This window comes from Eubalaena glacialis, chromosome 1 (assembly GCF_028564815.1).
Source record: "Eubalaena glacialis isolate mEubGla1 chromosome 1, mEubGla1.1.hap2.+ XY, whole genome shotgun sequence".
Classification (NCBI taxonomy): Eukaryota; Metazoa; Chordata; class Mammalia; order Artiodactyla; family Balaenidae; genus Eubalaena; species Eubalaena glacialis.
In genome coordinates, this window is record NC_083716.1 from 151,292,550 (window position 1) to 151,307,849 (window position 15,300).

Sequence of the window (15,300 nt, forward strand, 5' to 3'; positions counted from 1 at the left end):
AAGAAGGAGAGGTATCATTTAATGTGGAGGAGTAATTTTATGAAAGGGCAATTAGGCCGTTAATAATCTGAAGGTATGAAGACCCAGGGTGTGGAACAGTAGTACGAGGGATGAGAGTGACATTTAACAGTGTGGAAGAATAATGATGACTGGTGAGCCTGAGTGACTAAGAAGAGGTAAGAAAGCAAAGATCAGAAGAATGAACAGACAATGTGGTACCAAGGATAAAATAGCACCACATCCACTTTTGCATTAAAACTGCCACATCTTGACTTCTAGAGTCCTTCTTTCTTTTCTATTCATACCAAGAATCATTTTGTGACCATCAGAGTCATGTAACTTTGTGGCTCTTATTCCTGTCCTTTAAGTAAGAATTTACTGACACCTTGGCCCTGATTTGTCTCTGAGACTACCATTTATCTAGACTACTTCTGTTGGCACATATTAGATTATTTTAGATTACCTTTCACCTTTTGATCATGTCTCTAAAAAAACAGAATTTTAATTAACTGATTCTTATTATTATATATTTATATTATTCAATTATTATATAACATCTTATATAATATATACTATATTTTATTGTTTATTATTCATAGTTGTCATATCTCTTAACCTACCCAAGTTATAGACCCAGAATCTGAAGCACAAGTAGAAAATGATGTTTCCCCTAGGTATAAGCTCCAGTGTACAGTAAGTGAAGAAGAGTGTGTATTGATGTAGTTTTAGTGGATTAATTCTGTTATTAAAGCGAGGTTCAGTTAAACCAGTGTTATCACTTGTACTGGGCCTGGTAAAAGAAGTATCAATTGAGAAGCCCAAAGACCAAATATTTGTAGGATGCTTCCTCAGCCATGTTTGCTATTGGCAAACATTTCAGATATTAAACTTACTCTACTGTTAGGGTCAGTTGCATAATGGTAATGAAATGGTATGAGTTCTGTGGAGACACATACATAATAAAAATCAATTAATGCCTTTGGATTGCTTTTTCTTTTTTAAGAATCAAATCCAATGATCAAAACCAGTCACCAAGTGATTAATGTGTTTGACATGAGTGGAAATTATTTCTAGGAGTCACATTGAGGCATCCTGAAAGGTATTAGGGCATCTCTGAATTGAGGAATGACACAGAAGAAATGAGGATTTAAGCTAGTCCAGCAATGACGAATTTACAGTTCTCTACCTCAGACATTTTATTCTACAGCTAACCTAAGATTTATACAAATGGAGGCAGAGTGTTATTTTTCTGGGGATTTGTCCCATGACAATCCAGATGGGTACATTAGGAAAGAAATATATTTTTAGAATGAAAGAAGAATGTCTTCTCTTTTCATTTTAAATATAACAGCCTATCAGTTCAGGCTATAACAAAATACCATAGACTGGGTGTCTTAAACAATAAACATCTGTTTCCCACAGCTTGGGAGGCTGAGAAGTCCAAGATCAAGGTGCCAGCAGATTCTATGTCTGGTGAGGACTCTTCCTGGTTCAGATAGCCACCTTCTGGTGTAACCTCACATGGAAGAGAGAGAGAGAACTCTGGCCACGTCTTATTCTTACAAGGGTATTAATCACATCATAGGAGCTCTACTACCATGACTTTAACCTAAATCTCTCAAAAGCCCTACCTCCAAATCCCATCATATTGGGGATTAGGGATTCAACATATGAATTTTAGGGTGAAAGATACAGTTCACAGCATTCAGAACTATAGAATATTTAACTCACATTGAAATCCACATACACTAAATTAAATAACTGCAACAGTAAATTCTGAAATAACTCATATTTATAAGAATTTAAGAGGTGTATATAAGAATTTAAGAGGTGTATATAAGGCATATACATTACATAATAGCTCAACCCCCATCTTATCTTAGGTACAATTTTGAATTGAAAAATATACATATTTTAAAACTTTGGTTTTCACATATTAATACCACTTGATCTATGACCATGCCAAAATATCAATATTATTAATCTTAAAGTAATGTCTTATTAAAGGCTCGACAAAAAGCTCTAATAAAGTTAAGTATTTGTTGTATATATAAATATATATATATATATGACTAGAGTCATCTTTCAATACTTTTAACATATAATGTGCTTAGAAATAAATCAGGTACAACATTCAATATGAACTTCAAAAAATAATTAAATTCCCATAATTCAAGAGAATAAGTTTGAAAAACACAAATGATTCAGCTTGAATTTATCAAAATAATTACCTGGATACTCCATGTATATTGTGTGAATATCATCCCATGGACATAGGAAGAACGACATTAACTGAGAGTCTCAGAAACAAAAGCTCAGACTAAACATATAGAATGGAATGTAACACTGAGATGATCATTTGCATACTTCATACATTAGCAACATGTTGTCTCAATTATCTTCATTTTAGGAACAAACATCTTTTTGCACAAATTATCTAAATACCTGATGTAATTGCCAATGGCGTTTTGCATAAGTAATCACAATTATAATGTACCCCTTCAAGTTCAAAATTTTTATAGCGGTAACCATGATAGTTCTAATTTACTCAAGTTATACCCTTCTTACAAATCAAATCCTCAAAGCTCTAAAATTTTATAATAATTTTGAATTCATTCACCTCTCATGACTCCAAAAAATTTAACAAAATATTTTTAAATAACACAAACAACCAAACTAAGTCTTAAGGCCAAGTGAGGTGTTTCATATGGATACTAAGTTATTCTGACCAGCTCAGACAAGCTGAACTGTTCTATCAAGCCACAAGGTTTTTGTTGCTGTTGTTATTTTCATTAAACAAAATAGAATCTCCCAACAACATAAAAATTTTAAATAGAATCTCCTTTGGTTATAAGAATAATAATGTTATTCTTATGACCATCACACACAAAAAAGTAATATTTCTTTTATGTTATTCTTATGTATGTACTCTCTAGTACATTTGTCAGACATGTTTTAAACCATAGATTTGTTTGAAAATTAGTCTCATTGTTGATTAGTAGTACATAGGCCTTTCCCTACCATTCAGTTTTGGATATACAGTATAACTACCTGCTTTTTCTTAGTGAAACTGGACTGAATAATTGTACTTGATAGATAGATAGATCTCTTCACTAATACCTTAAAACAGGGAGATTAAAATGATAAAGATTAATTCTCACATTAAAACAACAAAAGTTGTCAAGAGACTTTATATAACTTTACCAAGTAAATGTTGTCATTAAGATGACAAAGACTGGACTTCCCTGATGGCGCAGTGGTTAAGAATCTGCCTGCCAATGCAGGGGACACGGGTTTGATCCCTCGTCTGGGAAGATCCCACATGCCGCAGAGTAACTAAGCCCGTGTACCATGACTACGGAGCCTGCGCTCTAGAGCCTGCAAGCCACAATTACTGAGCCTGCATGCTGCAACTACTGAAACCCGCGCGCCTAGAGCCTGTGCCCTGCAACAAGAGAAGCCACCGCAATGAGAAGCCCGCGCACCGCAACGAAGAGTAGCCCCCGCAACCAGAGAAAGCCCATACACAGCAACGAAGACTCAACTCAGCCAAAAAAAAAAAAAAAAAGATGACAAAGACTTACAGAATATTTTAATATACATATATACATATACATATTTAAAATATACATATATTTTAATCTAGATTTATATTTCATAATCATTTAAAAAATCCTTCACCATCTACATGACCATCTCATCATTTGACACTGTTCTTCTACCATAAAGAGTTTCTGTCACCATACATTTATCCAGATCATGGAAAAATTGTTATAATTAAATTGGAATTACTTGACACTGGCTGCAATACTAAATTAATTCCAGAACACACTCTTTGTTACCATTATCAACTACAGTCATCTTTTAGCTAGGCTCTTTCCTGGCATGAAATTCACACATGACCAAATCTTTGCTGCATAACTAATTCCTCTAAGCTCCAGTTCTGAAATGGTCTCTGGTTTTGTCACCACAGTCTCAGGGCTTGTGGTATATGGATCCTATAACTCTCATAACCCTCTGGGTACAAACTAAAAGTAGTTGGGCGCTTGGGAAGAGATAGCTAGAAAACTGTTATTACAGTAATTCTCTGTATCTCCTTGTAAACACCACCCTTACAGGTTTAGCCACAGAGACAGTAAAAAGTGGTAGGAGGATACAATATGAGTGATATTCCATAAGACCTCTAAAACAATATTTCTCAAAGTGGATAATATAGAATACTAGATATTTAGAGTGTTAATATGTAGTAGACACATAAACATATTCATAACATGTCATTGGAAACAAGCACCCATAGAAATGCACTCACAGACATACCCACAAAAATACCAATAAAATGTTCAGTACTCAAAGAAATTAAGGAAATCCTCAGCTAAACAAAGTAAAATAGGTACTTTACAGAAGGACTCCTCAGAATCTTTAATAGGCTAATAATATACATATAAATCTCCAATAAGGGTATACAGATGCAAAATTTCCTAAACTCATTTGACCACAAACTCATTTTTTCTAAGAATGTCCAGGAAAACTTGTGTCCCAAGGAACATATCTTAGAGAACAGTACTATACAATGATTAAAATATACCTATTGTGAGTAATTAGGTGAGAGGAAAAAAAAAGTAGACGAGAGGTAGACACACATGCACACAAAGACACAGGCATACTGCAAATTACAAGAATATCAAACAGAAGGGAATGGAAGGGGAAAGTATGTTTAGATCTGAGAGGGATTCCAGCTATTATGTGAACAAGTGATTTCATTTTAAAATTATTTGTTTAAGGTCCCACAGCTAGTTAATGACAGAGCTAGGACCATATCAACTCATCCCAAATACCATGGTGAGGAAAATACAAAGCCCAGTGTTACAGCAAATCTGTAAGTCACAGGACATTACAGCCTGAAAAAAAAAAAAAGAAAGAAAACGAATCTTATTCAAAAACTGAAATCCTATACATGCCAGTTTTATTACCTTGCTTAATTTGGCTCCTACTGCTGTCTTTAGATATGATAAATTCCTAATATATTGTAAATGTCTTTACAAGATTAAAATCTTCTGATGGCCAAGAAATATGAGAAAAAAATGCTCATTTTACTTGGCATAAATCCCTTAAGAAAAAGCAAAACAAAAGTAAGGCAAATACACTATGACAGTATTATATTTAAAGTGAAAAATTATCAAATACATATTAAGTCAGAAATTATTTTACTAGTCTACTTGCCAAAAAAGTAATAATTTCTCTTTTTTCCATATCTTTTCTCTTCTTCCCTTACTTCCTTCTCTCTTCTACCAAGATAAAGTTTACCAAGACAGAAACACCAGTTAGAGTGAGTATACATCATGGATTTCAAATATATTTCATGAGTTATTCATGATGAAAAGAGCATCTTACTTTCCAAGTTTCAGGTTGGTAGATAAAGTAAACTGCTAAACATTATGTTCTACCTGGTATACGGCGCTGTAATGGGATCATGAAGAAATTTCCACTTTGATAATTAAAATCCATTAATAAAATAAACAGAAATGTGATAATTAAAATCTATTAATAAAACAAACAGAAATGTGAATCTAGACAAAGCATACTATGAGAATAATGATTTAAAAGTTCTACATGGCAAACAAAATTTGGAGGGGAGTATATTTATATTTAGTGTGTGTGTGAAATATATTTTATCAAATTCATAGAAAAAATGAATATGAACAATTGAAGCTTAGCACATCTCTAATTTCTGCTTCGGTTAATTTCAAGTATGTCGCCAAATGACAATAAAATAGTAATTGAGTTATTTCCAGCCTGGCAACTGAACTAACAATAAAGACCAATTTGTAGAGTAACAGAGTGCGCAGACTTTTTAAATTTTTTTTCTTTTCTAGGCATTCAGGATGGCATTTTATGGTTTTGTACTGATTGTCAATTAGAACAGGTTACTTATTCCAAAGCATAAATTTATGTAATGTTAATATAAAAAATTAAGGAATAATTTAATACAATGCCTACAACATTGAGCATATGGTATCAGGAGAGTTTAAAATATTCTTTGGAAATATGTCCTCAGATCAACATCTTTGCTAATTTTAACTGTCGTTTTTTTTTTTTGAGTTCTCAGTGGATGGTCTGATCACTTTGTAAAAATTCCAGATCCCAGCAAGCATGTGTTGTAATAACTAGCTACACATGCATGCACACACACACACAGCAGCCATGTCTCAGAAAAAGTCATTTTTATGTTTCCATATAAATATGCTAAATAAAAGATGAGGAGCTTTTAAGAAGTATAAAGAGTTTAATAAAGCATCCATTTGCTTATCAAACAGCAGTTAAATAAAAATGTATCTCTGAGAATAAATACTTATAATATCCTTCTTATATGGATGATGTGTTTTGGATTCTTCTCAGATGTTTCTTAGGGAATAATATAAACCTAGTTTCTATAGCCAAGATTTTTGTGCAAAATTCAGATGTCCACAAAATATGCTGATCAAAAAGTCTGGATTCTACACAGCTAAAACAACAACAACAACAACACGACTTTTTTTTTTGGAGTGGGAAATCTAGATCAGAAAATATTCTTTTATTTTCTTTTATTTCCTTTTATGTCTCTCATTTTCATTTTATTTAATAAAAAATCTCACTAATTTATAAGATTAGGATGGTCATCACCATTTCCTCTTCTCCTGAGCTCAGAGCTGACCAAATTTTGAACTTTCTCTAATGAAATGCTAAAACCAAAATTGATTAATTGCTGAATATACTTCATCTCTCACAAAGAATTAAATGCATACATTTCTAGGTTGGAGGTAACTAACAGGGCTTCTCAGAGGTTGAGAGATACAAAGATCATCCTGACTTTGCTCTTTACTTCTTACCCCAAAAACATTTGGGGCCTTGATAATAACTAAGTATACAGGATTGAGATGGGAAGCACATCTACTCTTTTACGCATCTAAGGACCTAAATATAAGATAGTAGAACCTCCTTCTTAAGAAAATGTCTAATCAGACTGAGGGGAGGAGAAAGGTTAAGATTCCAAGCAAGCTGTGTTGTTCTATTTTATTCCTGTGCTAAGAATTAATTGACCTCTATTTTAAGACCTTTGGCTCCAATACTGTTTAATTACAACTGCTTTGGGGGGTGGGAAGACTCAAACAGATCTGGATCAAGTTTTTTCCATTGTCATCGAGGTTAGGTTCCAAAATGAATCTATAGGCAAATTTACTGACCCTGGGGAAGTCAGAGATTGAACCCAAATAAAAGCCAGTAGTTGCTGAACAGACCTGTATCTCAAGGACACCAAGATTAACATGTGAGGCTATTATCTAGGCACAGAAAAGATCTTACTTAGCCATAGTGCAGACTGGTTTTCTCCATGTCTCTAGTAGTGATTTGGCATGGTCTCTCCAGAAGTTGGTCTTACCCTTCTCCCCTCTAATTCTCCACCCTCATCTTTTACTTGTTACCTATGTTTATTCTAGAACAGATAGGCATTTTGCTGAAATCTGATTCAAAGATGAATAAAACACACATCCTAAACTTAAAGTAGTTACCCTTTATTTGGGAATCTGACAGGTAAACACACAAATAAAATATAATGCATTTGTACTATGATGTCCCAGGATCACATAGGAAGGGCTGCTAAGCTGAAAAGAAAAACTTTTGGAAAGGATATTATACCTTAAAACATGAGTAAGAAAGAGACACTTGGTTATAGGAAATGACAACTACGGCCTATGGTGAAGAACCAGCATATATAAACATACATGGAAATGAGAAAACAAAGTGCATTAAAGGAAGTGCTAGTATTTTTTTTTTAGGTGGAACATGTGATTTGAGTGGGGGGAGGCAAGGTAGAGGCCTGCAGAGAAGCCGTAAAATGAAGTTTCATTTTTTCCTTAGATAAATGGGAAGCCACTGAATATTTTGTATTTTAATTTTAAGCAATGGAGCATTATGATCACTCAAGCAGATCTGTCGAGATTGACGTGAACATATAAGTCCACAATGGAGTGGACAACTTCACTAGTAATCATATAAAGGCAAATTAAAACAATGTGAATGACTTTTCTCCAATCAGATGGAGAAAGATAATTGCAGAGGAAAGGTCATAAAAATACTTTATTTACAAGTCCCATGCTTAAATACTGCATGCCAAGTTTCTATGATGATTATACCATTATGTGATACTGTGTAATCTTAGGGTGTTGCTGCAAAGTTCCATGATCATCTTCTAAAGTGCAGACTCACTGTGAGCTGACACTATTTGAATCTAGCATTTCTACTCTTATAGGTTGATTATTTTGTCCCAAGACTATGCTTGCTATGCTTGTATTTACAGTAGGGACACAGCCTGGTCATTTTTGTCCAGTCATAACTTGATGGAGGATGCTTGTGAAGCACTGAAGGCTATGAAATTCCTAGGCTGGGTAGAAGCAAATAGGGAATACTGCACAATTAAGAAAGGCCATTACTCAGTATCTATTGAGATTAAGAGGTCAAGGTTTCCTTTAAATTAAAAAAGTATTTCATTTATTTAAGCTCATTGTCTTATCTATAAACTATTTTATACAGTATACATATATAATTTTTGTGATAGTAGAGAGGTATATGTGTATAATTGTTAATGCACAAAATAAACATTCAGTAAATGTCATCTATTAATATTATACGATTATTAGAGAATTGCTAACTCAATGGAAAGAAATAGGATTGAGAAAAGACATGGGTAAAGTGAATCCAAAAATTATCCAATCAAGGATCAAGGCAGAGGTTCAAATGGAAAATGAGTTAAGTTGATATCGAAACAGACCAAATAAAAGAAAGATAAAAGCCAGTGAATGGGGCTAATTCAGAAGCAAAGTGTATAAAGAATAAGCAATCCTTTATAGTTTTTGGCCTGGCACGCTCTGCTAGACTGTAGCTGAGCCCATGAATGGATGAAGACAAGCTGGTTAAGTCTAAATTAGAATCCTAATAAGTGATACTCAAATTTTGCAGAATACTGAATATACATAAAAACAGAATGAAAGTATCTACTATATACCTGGAAGAGAACAATTGGTCCTGAATCATCTTCCTTAATAAGGAATACACCCAGAAAATAATCTTATCTGTCTCAATCATCTTTGTGCACTTTGCCCTGAGGAAAATAGCTGAGCATCACTACTGTTAGGGATCCCATCATTTTTGCTGATTTTAGGTATCTGTGTTCCTACCACAGTACTCCCCAAGAAAAACTTGGGAGAAATAATTAGTTGCCGTAAATGTACTTTACGTGAATCCCTGGAGAACAAATTTTGCTTACAAAACACTTAATTCCAAAATTTTCTTCAAAATCTAGTATTTTGTAACTTTCAGGCAAAAATACTAGCTAATAAATATCAAGTATCTTTATAAAGAAGAATGAATTCAATACAAAATATAATCTCTAGCATTTTCCCCAATGTTCCTTTTGTCAATAGAGTTTATTGAGCACATTATTATCAGTCTTCCTCATTCTCTCACAATATTGCTTAGACATGATTCTCAGTATTAAAGGTAGGCCTCCCTAGGTGGCCGTATCAGAATCATGTGTTGGGCCTTTTCAAATGACATGGCCTTGGTACAACTCATCTTGTCCACCCCCTTTCAAGATTCTTATACCTCTCTCCCATGTAGACACTGTCTTTGTGAGCCACTGTTACTAATGTTAGTGTACCTGATTGTTTTGGCTGTGAAATGAAAAACAAAAGTTGAGACCACTGGGGCAGTGTGGTGTAGCGAAGGCTAAGAAGTCTGGCTCAAATTCAGAGTCTCGATTTTTCCCTTCAGCATAAGGGGACTAATAATGCCTCCCTATTGCATGTAGTCTTTTAGCACATTTAATAAGTTGTAGATATGATTATTTGTGCTAGACTTGGGAAATTCTTTGAAGGGACCTGTATTTGCCTTTGTTAATGTAGAAGAAAGAACATAGGATTTAGATGTCCTATCTCTGCCTTCTTTTTAGCCATTCAGTATTGCCTAACACATCTTAGTTCTGTAGTTAAAATTGTGTCTATTATAAAATGGGAAGAGTATCTCTCCTGCATACTCCACAGAGATGTGGTGGGTATCCAGTGAGATGAGATATGCAATAAAAATTTTAATATTGCAATAAGATGTTTACTAAAATATTATGTAAATTTTAATTTCAAGTCGGTTTGACCTGTAATGATTCTCCTCATAGTAATACTTCGAAAAATAAAAGCTTTATTTTTTTCCAAAAAAGAATGTTTTCTTCAGGTAAATTCAGAGAAAAGTATCTAAAGATAATGAGGGAGGAAAACCTAAAGAGATAATCTCTGGAATAGTGGCTAGTGACAGGTATTCAGGCATACTCCCATTAGTTCATTATTTTTGCTTATATGGTACAACAGAGATTTTAAGTAATTACATATGCAAAGAATATTCAAACTTCATTATCAACTCACAAATTGTCATGGTGAATGCAGAGCCCATTGGAAGCTGTTCTGTGACATGTTGATAAAATACATGGCTTACAAGCAATGATAGAGGAGCCCAGCCCAGCTCACACCTCTGTCCCACTCCCATCACTGTATTACTTCCACACATTTAATCACTTCTTTCTAAAGTGACTGGAATTGCATGGCTTAAATCTGACTTCATTAACAACTATTTATTCTAATTAAGATGTTTCCATTGCATTAATTTTGTATAGTTCAAAATGAATGTCTGTTCATCATTTTAGTGAACTACCTAACAAAATCAATCTCTATTTTTCTAGATTTGCCAAGAATTGTTTATAAATCACATGAGATCTAAGTTCTGAATTATTTTCTACAAATATTCTAATGTAGAGTTGCTTGACCAATCTGAGATGTACTATTAAAGTTGTTTAAAAATACATATTAAAGAAAGGATTACTACTATTATTAGGGCATATTAAATGTAGAAAAAAAGTTGCTTAAGTAACCTTGGAAAATAATTTTACCTGATGACCTAGTGAATATTCTAGCTATTTGACTGCCAGTATTCCATTTGCTAGGGGCAAATACATTTGGATTAGTTGAGGTAATCACTAACATGGCAGAAACCAGAGTCTTTTGTTCAAATGATTTTCAACTGCTGGCTGAGCCAATGTCTGAAATACTCAAATCACATAGAAACATTCCTTGTGCTACTACCACTAGTTATTTACTGTTTATTATGAATTATCATTTCTCCATGGAATCCTTGAAATAGACAGCGTCCACTGTTTTCACTAGGCATTTTTGGTCCACTGTCACAATAAATGACCTTATCAATTGTTTTACTTATGTTAAGAAAATCTTCAAAATGTTGGATTCTATTTGTTAAACATTTACTTCTGTTCACTTCATATTCCATTTTTCTTGCAATCTTTGCCACTGCTTTTATTCAATCTAATCATAATTATCAAACATTACATAGTATTATTTTCTTACATTTCATAAGGATCAATAACCAGTCCCTGAAACTGTACATCACAAACATCAATAAAATATGATTATTGAATTCAAATCACCAAACATTCAACATCTGAAAACTAAATTTATTCTATCACAGCACTCTTTTTTTTTCCTCTTAACTTGATTGTACATTTCCTTCATTTCTCTACCAAGTTTTATATTAGTAGCATTTGTAAGAATAAGTTTTTTCTGTAAATCATAAAATAAATGAATACATCTTGAAATTCTCATGCAGTTTCCCCAGGCAAGCACAAATAAATTTTTATACTCTCATGTGGGAGGGGTAGAGAGCAGAATAGTGAGGGGGGGATGTATATGCATGTGACAATGTGATATACAGAAAGAGAAAGACCTTTAATAGTTTGTGAATTTCCGACATGAGAAATCAAGTGAATCACAAATTACAAATTACTCTTTTGGAAGAAGATATATAAAAACTCTGATTTACTAGGAAAAAAGTCAACAAACACAGGTAGTTGTTACCAATTAGCATAAAACTAATAGTTTTCAAGGTATTTTAACAAACACTACAGTTGATGAGCTTATAATTATCAAATCTGTTTCTTGTTTGTTGTTGTTGTTTTTTAATCCCACCTTCACTATCACATTGTGAACTATCATTCAGTGAAAAAATCACAATTCTCATCTAGGTGATACTGCAATAAGCATTAAAGAAAGAATTAAAATTAACCCTTCAATGTACTGCTTACATAAACAGTGCAATTCTATGTGTATATGTGTGGGTATGCAAAACACGTAGGGAATACACTTATTTAAGTGCATTCATATTTGCATATATAGCTTTCCAAAAGCCATTAGCTATGCTAGAAAATCTAAGAATCCTGTCTACTGGTCTGCAAACGAAATTCTTAAAGGGTGGCATATAATATAAATCGAAACTCACTGTGAAAGGATTGAAGAATACTGATTGTCCATTCATCTGTTAATCTTCCTGTTTTTGTTATCTGGATACATTTAAGCTGATTTGAAGATTCTCTCGATTCAATCCAACAAATCATATCTTCATTGTAAATAAAATCCAGAGTATGAATTTCATTTCCATTGACTGAGCTCAGGGTTGCCATTTTACTTCCATTAAGATAGAAAACTTCAATTGTTTCAGAATTTGCAATTAACAGCAAAGGCGGCCTATCTGTAGGTTCTGGAATAAAACAGAAAGAGGAAAGTGAGTTCAGTAAAAGAGTCACTTTTCTAAAAATAATTTTGCATTACTCATTAAAAGTTATTCCTATATTTTTAATGCATCTTTACAATTTAAAAAATTGCTTGCCAAACATATTTTTTAGTAACCTGTATATGCTTCAGTAACTATATCACTTCATTTCTTTAAGGACAACATAGTCCACTGAGCATTTGTATTCTTGATTTCCTTAGTCATAATGTGTTGTCTAAATATGAGGACAATGCTATTTGCTTTCACTGTTGGTAAACAAAGGAAATGCTGTGAGTTGTTTTTCTAGCAATGATGATGGATCTGGATTGACCTCTCCATACAGTGTTATAGACTTCCCTTGTGAGCAAGGGCACGCTTTTTTGAAGTGGATGTATGAGGTCAGAAATAGATTCTCTGGAGTGGAACATGAAAAGCTCACAGCCTCATACAAAGAGCACCTGTGACCTCAGGCTCATCGGCTCCCTGACTGACCCCTGGAGCCAAACAATCACACATTTCCTTAGTGACTAGATCATGGTCACTGAACCAGTCCCTTTCACATTTCTTCTCTACAGTCAGGAAAATAAGATTCTCGAGGTAAAAGAAACTTGTTCACTACCACTTTTTGGAACAATGCATCTTTGTTTGTGCTAGGATTGGTGAGTTTTTGGTAAATACATACTAATTGACTGGAATCACAATACCTTTAACATATAAAGTTAACAGTAAAAGTCCATGTAAAATTAGCGTTGAAAGAGTTTAGCTCTATAGTCATATTCAGAGTAGCTTTCGTGCTAATTAGGGAATAGGGAAAATTTGGAAACCTCCAACTTCTCCTTTTTGCTGCCTTACATCCATCGTGTCAACAAATCTCTTTGACTCTGACGTCAAACACATCAGTAACTCCTACTACCATCCTGCCCCAAGTTGCCATCACGTCTCAACCAGATAATTACAACTGCCTTCCAACTGGTTTCTCTGTCTCCACCTATGCCCTCCTCTTCCTGAGTCTATGGCAACACAATAGCCAGTCATATCCTTAAAATGTTAAGGCAGATCAAGCAAGTCTTCTGCCCAGTTCCTCAAAGGGTTCCCATTTCAATCAGAGGGAAAGTCAAAGCCTTTAAAATGGTTTATAAAGCCCCATCTGATGTGTATTCTCATTACTCTTTGACCTCGTTTCCTTCATCTCCTTACTACTCCCACCCTTGTTTATCTTGCTGCACACATACTGGTCTTCTTATTGTTCTGTGAACAAGCCAAGTAAGCTGCCATCTCAGAGGCTCTTCCTTCTTCCTAGAATAATCATCATATTTCAGAATGGCCGACTTGACATGCTGACCTCCTTTTGGGTGTTATTTGGATGTCACCGTTCTGGTGAGGACTTCTCTTACCACTTTATCTTGTAAAAAACTACAAGCCCCTACACTCTCAGTACACCTTCCCGAGTTTATTTTTCACTTATCACTACCATACATTGTATATATCTTATTTATTTCTCTGGTATATTTTTCTACTTCTGCTGATGTTATCTCTAGCATTTATAAAAAGTCTGGAACCTATTGGTCGTTCACTACAAACTTTCTGAATAAGTCCAAAGGACACATGGAACCCTTACACAGTAGAGTTTGTTAGAAACATTCTGTGAAACGTTACAAAGTAATTTGGATTTCTTAACCTATGGATGGAATCCAGAGAAACACTGTCTCTTCAGAAAATTTCATAAACATTATTAGATCATTCAAGACACTGATACTGAGCACTGTAATGGTAGGAGAAAAGCAAATGTACATACTATGGCTAATATAATTAAACGTCTAACATTTTGAACACATTACTTAATGGTCTTCATCATTTCTTGGGGAAGTAGGAATATCAGGCTCCTTGTGTATCTTTCAAATAGAAGAGCTCTGCAACGAAGATGATTTTGGGTCTTCCCTCACAGGCCTGAAATGTCAACTCTGAAATGCATCCCAAGGCCTTCCATGAGTATTTGAATTTTTACTAATAAGAAATTACTTCAATCAAGCCATAGGATTCTTCTCTGCCTTCAGAAAGGCATTAAATGTTTTTTTATCTTAAAACAACAAAATAAACAAAAGTAAACAACAATACAACCTCAGTGAGATTATAGCCCAACCGTTTCTTCCCAATGGAGAAGTGAACTTGTCCCTGGACTGCTTGGTATAAACCAACAAAAAGTTAAGTCTCAAAAATACTAATATTATTTCCAAAATAAAGAGTTCTCTTAGAAGAATCAGTAAAATTGTGAACTGTCTCTGCTTATGTAACCTTGTCAAGTGACTACATCTGAGCTTGGTTAGCCAGCTGGCTCCTCTCTCAATCTCTTAAAGCCATCTTGAATCATGTAATACTTGCCCTTGCCATTCCTTAATGTGGAAGTCTAAACTTGGTCTCTTTTCAACAGTACTAGTTCTGTTTGTTTTCCAGTTGACCTTGGCACTCCTGAAGCCTGTTGGATCATGGATGGATTTCTCAGGTTAGGAAGGTGTCTTAGACAGCTGTGTTATCAGGTTAACAAGACATACTGACACTAATGTCAGTGCTTATGGTCCTCATTTGACAGCCAAAATGACCTTTAGTGAAATCACCTCTCATTCAAAAATGAACCACTACTGCCAAGCTTGTAAGAAGTGCAGATGT

The 15,300-nt window shown here is 34.2% G+C and overlaps 1 protein-coding gene across 1 annotated transcript in view; it reads right to left on the bottom strand.

The window, feature by feature from the left end:
• The window catches only part of LRP1B (LDL receptor related protein 1B), a gene marked incomplete at its 5' end in the record, with an annotated part of 1,521,642 nt that overhangs the window by 962,911 nt on the left and 543,431 nt on the right, over positions 1-15,300 (bottom strand). The window contains one exon of the mRNA XM_061199746.1: positions 12,367-12,624. Coding sequence (XP_061055729.1) covers positions 12,367-12,624 — 258 coding nt within the window. The remainder of the gene's footprint in view (positions 1-12,366; positions 12,625-15,300) is intronic.